The sequence below is a fragment of the Trachymyrmex septentrionalis genome, unplaced genomic scaffold (assembly GCF_001594115.1).
Source record: "Trachymyrmex septentrionalis isolate Tsep2-gDNA-1 unplaced genomic scaffold, Tsep1.0 scaffold144, whole genome shotgun sequence".
In the NCBI taxonomy this organism is placed as follows: domain Eukaryota; kingdom Metazoa; phylum Arthropoda; class Insecta; order Hymenoptera; family Formicidae; genus Trachymyrmex; species Trachymyrmex septentrionalis.
In genome coordinates this window covers 152,008-163,463 of record NW_017304587.1, presented here as the reverse complement: position 1 = coordinate 163,463, position 11,456 = coordinate 152,008, and the positions used below count along the sequence as shown (strand labels likewise).

Here is an 11,456-nt window from a genome sequence, read left to right as displayed (position 1 = left end):
ATACATTTCATTTGTGACTTCTTTGTCCATTTGCCTATTGGACCACATTTTCTTTAAAAGTAGATAAGGCAGCATCACGAGCGGTTCTAGTTTATATTTTTCACACCTTATTGGTATGTTTATATAAACATCACCAACGCTTCTCTTAACGCGTCGTTACATGTCATTGATCTTTCTCTCTCCCCAGAAAGAATCGTTATCGACACTTCTTCGAAATTTGAGGGCTGTGGGAACGCAGTGTGATTTCATACTTTTCATTGGAGTACCACTTTTATTTTACTGTGGAAGAGTTATGTTTTGTTTAGCAGCCAAACATCGGCGCTTCTCTTAACGCGTCGCGATGTGTCATCGATCTGATAGTGTATATAAATAGTGTATATAACTTTTTTTCATTCAATCGTAAATTTCGATTACGAGTGATAAGACATGGATCGAGTAAAAGAATATATACGTCGAAAATCGATCAAGCGCAAGGAGTCTCTTGTCATCAGGTCCGCCAAGTCCATCACCATCGAGGGAAAAAGCGAGATACGTAGGCTGCTGGAAAAGTTTCTGCAATCCAGTACTTCCAGTGGCGCCAACGTTCTGCTACTATCCTATCCGTAAAATTAGACGTTTTTAACCTATAATTCAATTGACAATTTGTACCCAAGCCAACTAATTTTGTTTGTATAGTATTTTAAAAGAAGTTATTTTGTAAGAAAATGAAATTTCCGTTGAAAATTTTCGGACAATTTTTTACGATTACAAATGTAATCTAACTCCGAAACAATGGATCGATCGACTTCATTTGGCTTTTGGGGATGAAGCACTATCCAATAGGACTGTTTATAATTGGTTTGCCGAATTCCAGCGTGGACGTACCTTTCTTAGTGATGAATTCCGTGAAGGTCGTCCATCCATCTCTGTTGTTGCCATTAATGTTGATGCTGTGCGTGAAATGATTGAGTGAGACCGGCGTATAACATACCGCGAGATTCAGGCATCCTTAGGCATTGACATGAAAGCAATACATACGATTTTGCATGATCACTTGAGTGTACGAGAACTTTGCATCGTTGGATCCCACACAATTTGACCGAAGCTCACAAACAGGCTCGTTGTCAAATTTGGTCTATAACATTGTTACTGGGGAAACATGGATCTATTCGTATGAGCCCGAAAGTAAACAACAATCCACTGTTTGGGTATTTCAAAATGAATCGAAACGAACAAAAGTTGTTCGTTCACGCAGTGCTGTCAAGCAAATAATTGCTTTTCTAATAATTTCTTCGGTTATATCGGACATGTGACAATCGCTTTAGAGGATCGAAGGACTGTAAATACTGATTGGTATACAACAATTTGTTTGCCAGAAGTACGAGGGTGGATCAAATATAAACCGGAATTTTACAAATACTTTTCTTAGCCAACCACGAGCGCTCTCACAGTGTAGGTTCTTGTAGTGTAGTGTATCAGGAGTGGGGAAAACGCTTGGTGAGCTGTTTGACTCAGTCAATTCGCCAGTACAGCTATGAGTGAGCAACAGGTTCCAGCGTCCGTTGCACAACGGGTTATAATAAAGTTTTTAACTAAGGAAGGCGTTAAACCGTGCGAAATTTTGACTCGATTGAAGATTCAGTATGGGGATGATACTCTGTCTAAAACTCAAGTGTTTGATTGGGCCAAAAAGTTTAAGAGTGGACGAGAAAGATGCTCTTGGAGGATTGCGATTTGACAACGATCAAGATGTTGAGGAATTCGTGCGCAATTGGTTGGTGACTCAACTTCAAAGTTTCTACGAGCAAGGAATTAACAAGCTTCCAAACCGCTGGGAAAAATGTGTAGAGCGTGAAGGAGACTATGTAGAAAAATAATCAACAGTATTTTTGTATTGTTTTATAAATAAATAAATATTAAAAAAGAATTCCGGTTAATATTTGATTCACCCTCGTAATATAAATGAATTGCGTAGAGAACAAACGAAATCGTCGCATCATCCTTCATCATGACAAAGCCAGCTGTCACACAGCACGTCAAACCGTTAATTTTTTATCAAGTAGTAATGTCGAATTGATGACATTGTCCGTATTCACCAGGTTTATCATCTAATGACTTCTTTTTGTTCCCAAACATTAAAAATAAGATGCGTGGTGAGCGATTTGGGTCACTTGAAGCAGCTTAAAACATTTCGTACACTGATTTCTGAGGTTATAGCTTTAGAGTGGAAAAAATGCTTCGAAAATTGGTTCGAGCGTATGCAAAAATGTATCGATCTTAAAGGCAAATTCTTCGAAAAACAATAAAGCCATTTACCGAATTTTACATGTTTTTTTTTCATATTGTTTGCAGAAACTTTTCCAGCAGCCTACGTATTAAGAATGTCCAGGTGAAAAAGCATCAAAATCGCCAACATGTTCCTCATCAACATCATCAAAATCGCCAACACGTTCCTCGTCATCAACGTCATCAATGTCATCAAATATAAGCCATAAGGTATCGCATTGGAGTGATTAATGCTAATGCATTTTATTCTCTGTTGAAAAAGCGAATAGTTGAAACAGCAAAAAGTTTTTCGTTCTCTTTTTCCAGAAAGCGCTGCTAGCGATGTTCGAGCCTTCGATTGCATTCGAACGTTGTCGATCGCGAACAAAATGTAATCAAATATGAGAAAAAAATCAGTGTAATAAGATGTGAATAAACAATTTTCATTTACATTATTTTATATATGTACTTTATTTTATATATGTACTCTCCATCCATCCATTGAAAAAAACTGTGTCATAAAAAAGAGGATTCATTTTTTCCATCCTTTCTTCACTCATATCACATTATGCGCTCTAACATCGTCGCGCTCTACCTTTCTCTAACGTGCAAGCCCTTGTTATCTACACATTTTTGGAGAGGATAGAGTGACGGGCGGTGGCAGCGGCGGTGGCAGCGGCGGCGGCAGCGGCGGCGGCAGCGGCGGCGGTGAGTGATGAAAAAAATAAGATGCATAGCGGAATGTTTACATAATCCATCGATCGGGGTCCTATGTTATATAAACAGCGATGCCGCCGGGACTTTCCTGCGCCTTTCCCCTCCCGCATCTTCCTTCGCGCCAACGAATACCTCCCGCGCCGCGCGCCTCGCTCTAGTCCCCCGTGGATCAGAAACCCCTATTATAGCTACTTTAACAATTAGAAAGAATTTCTCAGATATGGATTTTACGTAAGGAATTGAAAAACTCCTTAACTTTTTTGTTAACAGTTCTGTATTCTTAGTATTATCCATATAAAATTTAATTTTTTTTGTATAGAGGAAAATATGAATTGTAGTGGATATCTATTATTAAAAAAATTATTGATAGTTTATATTAATTAGATTGATTTGCTGAAAATGAGGATAAGCGTATTATTTATTCACAAACCCGTTGATTATGCCTCTCTTGTGACAAAGCGGATGCTGTGAGTTAAAATTAAGAAATCTGCCGAAAAAGTTGTCTTGCGATATTCGTCAAAAACAAGGCTTTGTTCCTTAACCAATAACATAGTGTCCAAAAATCTTAATCTACCGTCAATGCTAACTTCAAAATATTATTAATACTCTTTGATGGAGCCGCTAAAATGATATCATCCATATATCGAAAATAAAACAACAACCGTACAGATAACCTCTCAATTGCAATTTTCTCCAAGTCCTGCATAACCATATCAGCAACGATTGGGGAAGGTGACAATGAAAGGTGACTCCCTATAGGAGTCTCAAAGATTTTGTAAATTTTTTATTAAACATTAAAAAAGTGGAATTTAACATCAAACGAATAGCAATCAAAAATTTTTCCAAAGGGATTTTAGTTTTCTTGGATATGCATTCCCATCTCTTAATGATACTATCAGATGTCAATTCTATAGGAACATTAGTGAATAACAAAACAACATCCAAAGAAATAAGTAATTAGGCTCGAAACGAAGATTTTTTAATTTTTTGATAAGATAGAAGCTATTCTAATGTTACGTCCGGACTTCACAGTTCTTTTCTTCGATTAAAACTTTTGTCATCACCATAAGAATTATTAACAAGTAATCCTGGTAGACATCTACCATGAGAGGTTACAATAGCGACGAGCCGAATAACATTTACCTTTTTGAATTAATAATCCACTCGGGACAGAGTCGTTGGATTAGATATTTGAACCAAGTGCCAAATAGGCAAACTTTATCCCGAGGAATAGGAAGAATAAATAGATTAGTATAGAATTATAAAACAGCAGTTGTCTGTAATAAATGACACATGTGGCTCTAAACTATTGGACATCCGGCAAATGGTCGATGACGAAAGTTGTCTTAGACAAGCCCCTGTATCCCATTTCACAACCGATATCCTTAATCCTAATCCTAAATTAGATCAACAGCACACGCACGCACGCACGCACACACATACGTATGTGTGTGTAAATAAGAACCATCCACTATAATTTACACTAAATTATAGTGCCGCGTCTAAACCGTCCTTACAAAGTTTAGAAGCCGGGCCTATCGGGAAGCGCGGAGACTCTTGGATGAGGAGTTGCGGAGATACCTCGGGGGTTCGCGAGAACAGAGTCGCCCGGCCGAGGATCACTTGCCACCACCTTCGTCACCATCGGCTCCGCCGGCTATACCTAATCAGTTAGAGGTTATACTTTCCCCTCAATCACCTTCGATTCCCCCTCAAACATCTTCATCTCCCCCGCAAACTCCTTCGCCTCCCCCTCGATCTCTGCGTTTTCGGACGCACTGACGGAGCGAATCTTTCCAGATACTCCCCCACTATCATCCGAATTCGTCGGTTGATCCTATCCCAATTTCTTCCAGAGGAATTCCGTCCCCGACGAACACGGACAGCGTGGAGTTCTTAAAGGAATTTCTCTGCCCCCACCTAGATCTTATTTCCGAATCCTAGAGAGTAACACTCTTGAGTCACTCATCAGCCAATTCCCGCGGTCTACTACCGCATCCATCCCTCAGGGGGCTTACACAATCGGCTCTCATTACTTCAATCCTGAGGAAATTTGGAATGCCATCACCGGCCAAAACTCAACCTCCTGTATCCCTATATTCCTCCCGAATTCCGCCAATCCGTTCCAGTGGAAGTCTTCTACAATCTTTTCCCTACTTCCTCCGTTTCCATCCACGAAATAGATTAATCAAATCCCATCCGATTCTCCCGACTACTCGATGTATTCGCACCGCTCGTAGGAAACAGGTCATAGCGTCTTTACGAGACATTGACCCATATTCCGAAGCGAGCAATAAAAAGGGTGCGTTTGACTCGCGGTATTTGCTTCTGCGCGGATACCTGCGAGACAAGAGTCTAACCGTCCTTCCACACTCCATCTTTTCTACTCCCTTCTCTTTTTAAATCCATTTTCCTGAGCTTGGACGTAACACTAATATGGCTAGGAGCTTCAGGTATAGAATTGTTAATGATATTACGCAGATATGAATAATAATGTAATAGGCTATTAACAGATGACGTAATTCTTAAGGGATTATCCTGTTTATGGATCTTTGTTAATTTATATGCTCTGGAAATGCTACCATCTGTCGTGCGTAATCTTCGATATGTGGAATCGTCAATAAAGTTTTTACCTTTCCATATAACAAGCAAGGAAACGCAAATCACAAATTAATTTCTTGGTAGGATGTTTATCGATTTTTTCGTATGTAACGTTATCTGAGAGAATCTTCTCGGAGGAGATTCCTCCATTCTTGATATGTAATCGTCTTTATTCAAAACAACCGTGACATTCTCTTTGTCAGCAATAATTCTCTTTGTGATCAATATTTCCAAATGTTTTTTAAAAATATTTTATGAATTCAACTACTGTTCTATTCATGTTATTTTTACTGAAAGCGAGTCCAAATCCCTCATCTAATTGCAATAAATATTGTATTGTACCTCGATATGAATGTCAATGCTTAGATTAACGAACCATTTTTCATTTAAAGTATTAAGGGAAGCAGCCTCTCCGAAATTCTCAGGGGAAATACCTATTATTTCTGTATTGTGACTTAACTCCCCATTGTTAGAATTAATATTAGATATGCTAAGAACGTTATTTTGACAATCATTGATAGAAGTCGAAACAAACATAAGAAATCGGTATTATTTGAGACTTCTTTAATCTTAAATCTTTTGATCTTAACCAATAAATTTTCTTGTCAATTTTACATATCTGTTCAAAAAAATAAAAATTGTTTAAATTGTCCAGAAGATTTAAAACATTCAAATTCCAATGAAAGTTGGCAAGATATCTAACTTTTAACAAAACGAAGTAATGGTATACACTTTTTATCAATTCAAAATAAAATAAATTATGTCAAAACGCGGAAATTTACGATATATTAAATGTTTGTGATTTTCCATACGCTTTGTATTCCGCGTTTATTGAATATGTTTATTTAACTAAGCGCTTCACGTTTGAATGAAGAGACGAGAGAGAGAAGGACGGGCTGTTTTGACAATTAGTCGCCTTCGGTGCGCCGAAAGTGAAGATAGCGAGAACGTAACGAGAGAGAGTCAGAGCTCTTTTCTATCGCCTGAAACTTGAAACAGGCCTTACAGACCGAAGCACGATCGCACACGGATATGGACTCAACCCTTTGGATGTGTTGCGTGACGTCACGACAGTGGCAACTCGACTGCCGCTTGCCGTTGTATTTGCGTATCTCCGTCCACATAACGTAAAATGCCGTAACAACGAGCACTAAACTGTACAATATAATTAGAATAAATTGGTAATTATTTTAGCAATCTGATTTCTCTAAAATTGTTAAGACTCTGTCACTATAAATGTATAAAAATTTTTTTATTTTTCGTATGTTTCATGATTATGTGTATATTCGATATGACTACAATGAAGTTAATTTCCATAATTTGAGATAACAGCGAACAGATAATTGATTCCTAATAAAATATGTGATTGTAGTTTGAAGCGATCCTGGAGCGAAAATTAAAGGTAAGCCCACACTGGAATAACAGACAATTGAAGATCACTCATATATAGATGTGTTCAAAAATTTCCAATGTATGTCCAGATGTTTTAAACAAAGATCGCGGTCCCCGCGTGTTGTGGAAAAATCTAAAAGTACGAAAGCAATGTCTGATATCACTGACGATAGAAAAAAAATAATTTGTTGAGATAACGGTCACGGAACCTCCGAATAATGGTGGAAGCCCGCGCGATTGCACGGACGAGCGCTCGAAAATTTCCTTCGCTTGTCGTCTGGAACCAAAATCTAAAAATGCTGGTATAATGTCTGAGACTACAAATGAATAAAAAAAATAATTCGTTAAGATTGTGTACTTGAAAGCGCTCTCAATATTGGCGAACGCCCGCGCGTTCCGTCATACGTATGTTTATAAATTTCCTACGTGATCATGAATTTTCCATGGCCAATGTGATCTTGAATTGCCATGCATTGTCGGTTGCGTTTTAGTTGTCAAATTCCCCCATTCCATCTGTTTTATGCAACGCTTCACCTTTCTGATGTCACCATTGTGACAATCCACGCTCGATGTGCAACTTCACTCTGTGACAACTTCATATTATTGATTGATGCTAGGCCGAGATGTTAAGTTTTACATAATTTTCAAACGCATATTTCGAAACAATTTTTCTTTTTTATTATAAGGTTATGATAAGTTTATAGTATTCCGGGCGTTTACTGCATTTTCTTATGCGGTATTCTTTTTTATTTTTCGTCATTTTGACATAAAAATCACATTAGCTTTCTATCTACTTTTTTATGGTTACATTTCTTTGTTCTTGCTAGAAGAAATTACAGACGCTGCTGTATGCTCTTAGAAAAGGATACCCTTGTTGAATGCATTCAATGCATGTTAAGGGAAGTCCTTGTACATCAAAAAGAACAGCAGAAGCGTTATGCGACTCTTTTGTAGCAGCAACTGCAACAACTGCAGCAGCAACAACAGAATGATATATTATATTGTATTTACTTATTATATGAAAAATAATTCAATGTTCGATTAAATAAATTAATATATAATATAAGTTCAGTGGCTCAGAACAAAAGCAAGACGTTATTCGCTATCGTTACTTAATAATAATAAAATTATATTTAAATAAAAATATACATACGTTTCGACCCTATATTAGGTCATTTTCTATGCTACATAAATAAAATAAAATTAACATTAAAACAATTCAAACGACGTACCACATATTCTCGCAGTCATGCGCTTATAATAAAAAAAAAACTTTAATCCTGAAGCAACAACATGTGCAATCTGATGAAATAGATCATTGTATAGATCATGATGTGATAGCAAGAAGTTATAGGATCTCTTCTTAAACCTGCCCATGTGTGTTATTCCAGGAATGAATAAGGGTATAAAATAGCAGTTAACCATAATTTGACAGCGTATTAACTATTAGAATATTAGATCTCTGCTTCATCGAAAAGCGTACATATACAGATTGTCTATGATGTAAAGTGGCGATGTATTATGCTGTGTTTCTTCAAATGATGACGATAATAATTCGCTCTATAATTATTATGGACAATCTGTATATGTACGCTTTTCGATTAAGAAGAGATCTAATAGCCTAATAGTTAATACGCGGTCACATTATGGTTAACTGTTATTTTATACACTTATTAAGAGGAATTTGCGAGAATACGAGGTCTGTTCAAAAAGTATCGCGAATTTTGAATTTCCGCGGGTTACGTATATTCGATTTTCGATTTTTTGTGGCGTTATGTTGGTACTCATGTCTCTCACTTATGCCGACAAGTTCGGCCATTTTGAATGTTCAGTTAATTTTTGACAGCTGCTTTGCTTGCACGTGTTTTGGCTCGTCTTCGATTTTTGTCTATTCCAAAAAATGGATCAAAGAATCTGTATCAAATTTTGTGTGAAAAACAAAATTAAGTGCGCGGACGCATTCCGAATGTTGACTGTGGCATATGGTGAAGCTACCTTGGACCGAAGCAACGTTTATCGGTGGTACAAAATGTTCTCAGAGGGCCGAGAAGATGTGAACGACGAAGAGCGTGCCGGACGCCCGAGCACGTCAACAACAGACGAAAACATTGATGAAGTGAAGAAAATAGTATTGGCCAATCGTCGAATCACCGTTAGAGAGGTTGCTGAGGACCTAAACATATCGATTGGCTCGTGCCATTCGATTTTTACCAATGATTTGGGCATGAGACGGGTCGCCGCGAAATTCGTACCAAAATTGCTCAATTTCGACCAAAAACAGCATCGCATTAACATTGCTAAGGAGCTGTTGGACTCTGTCCGCGACGACCCAAATTTGCTCCAGAGGGTCATAACTGGTGACGAATCATGGGTTTATGGTTATGACGTGGAAACCAAAGCTCAATCATCCCAATGGAAGCTGCCGCACGAGCCAAGACCGAAAAAAGCGCGCCAAGTTCGGTCGAATGTGAAGGTTTTGCTTACAGTTTTCTTCGATTGCAGGGGCGTGGTGCATCATGAGTTCTTGCCACAGGGTAGAACGGTCAATAAGGAATATTACCTGCAAGTTATGCGCAATTTGCGCGAAGCAATCCGCCAGAAACGCCCGGATTTGTGGAAGAACAAAAATTGGCTTTTGCACCATGATAACGCCCCTGCTCACACATCGTTGCTTGTGCGCGAATTTTTGACCAAAAACAACACACTAATGATGCCGCAGCCACCGTATTCCCCAGATCTGGCCCCCTGTGACTTTTTCTTGTTCCCGAAACTGAAGAGGCCCATGAAAGGACGACGCTACGCTACGATTGAGGAGATAAAGACGGCATCGAAGGAGGAGCTGAACAAGATCACAAAAAATAATTTTTTGAAGTGCTTCGAGGATTGGAAAAAACGTTGGCACAAGTGTATAATATCTGATGGGGATTACTTTGAAGGGGACAAAATAGATATTCATGAATAAATAAATAATTTTTGAAAAAACACAAAATTCGCGATACTTTTTGAACAGACCTCGTATGTGGTATGAATTATTTTAATGTTGATTTTATTTAATTTATGTAACATGGAAAATGACCTAATATATGGTCGAAATGTATGTATATTTTTATAATATTTAAATATAATTCTATTATTATTAGATAACGATAGCGAATAACATCTTACTTTTACTTATTATACTCTTTAAATCTGTATCAGTGGATAATCACTGATATCTGTGCCATGTGTGCCACTGGTAATCAGTGAATTAAATGTGATCCCTAACCTAGCTAATCTTTATTATGTGATTTAACTAACTTTGTTTTGTGTTTAAATTCAATGAATATGGTAATGAAAAATTGAAATTAACGTGCAAATGTCAGTATTTTAGTTATATAATGTTTAAATATTCTTCCTTTTTTAGTTGAACTTCACTGATTATCAATGACAAGAATGCCACTGGGCATATGGACTAATTAGTGGCTATCCATTGATTCAGATTTAGAGAGTATATACAATATATCTGTTGATAGCAAAAGAACCGGAGATCGGATATCCAGTACATCTCTAATATTTTTTTCTTTAGTATATTTATTTTTGTTTACAATACTATATTTTTACATTTTCTTTTATTTCATCAGTAAATTAACGAGGACAGGGACGTGGTCGTAGCCGGGCCCGATGGTATCTCCGCCATTATTATTGATACGACGTGCCAAATACAGGGTTGGCCATATTCGACGGAAAGATGTTTTTTTGTTAATCATGGGAAAAAAAACACATTTTTTGCTTTTCATTGTAAAAGCCATTTAATATGGTTCAAGGAGATTTGTGTACATTATTTGTTGAATATGATATCTCTTAAATGATCGCCTTGAGCCTGCATGGCGAGTAGTGCCCGTTTTGCAGCGTTTTCCATCGTTTTGAACAATGTTTCGGCCGATATGGCGGCTATTTCCTGTCGGATGTTGGTCTTAAGTTCGTCTAGGGTCCTTGGCTTGTTGACATAAACCTTTGATTTCAAATAGCCCCACAGAAAGAAGTCTGGAGCCGTTAAATCTGGTGAACGCGGTGGCCATTCAAGTCAGTTTCAGCCATTTCGACAATTGACTTGTTTTGTTGAATGTAAATTTCAACAATCTGAGAGCGTTCGCGTGGCGTGTACTGTTCCATGGCACAAATTTCCTTCGACTGACGCTTCAAACGCGCTACGTCGTTACTCGATCTAACATCTCTGTCAAAAGTTACAGTGTTGCCACATCTTTCCGTCGAATATGGCCAACCCTATATATATCGAAATGATGACTGCAATGATAGTGAAGATGATAAAAATAGTGATGATCAAGGTGGCGATAATCTAGATGGCGGTGGTTGTGGTGACGGTTACTGTCGTAATTATCGTAGAAGAGTTGGTCAGAATTGGAGAGGAAGGCCGAAGCCAAATATTACTATTGTATAAAATTATTAATTTTGTAGATGTTACTGTAAAAATAAGATCTCTTATTTTACCTTTAAAATACGGA

At 37.7% G+C, this 11,456-nt stretch overlaps 1 protein-coding gene across 1 annotated transcript; it reads right to left on the bottom strand.

Moving 5' to 3' along the window:
• Nucleotides 1-10,749: 10,749 nt before the first annotated feature.
• LOC108745678 lies at nt 10,750-11,209 on the bottom strand. Its single transcript, XM_018481972.1, is given in 2 exon segments — nt 10,750-11,025; nt 11,028-11,209. Coding segments are annotated over 2 exon segments (333 nt in total). The 5' UTR covers nt 11,107-11,209; the 3' UTR covers nt 10,750-10,771.
• Nucleotides 11,210-11,456: the final 247 nt, after the last annotated feature.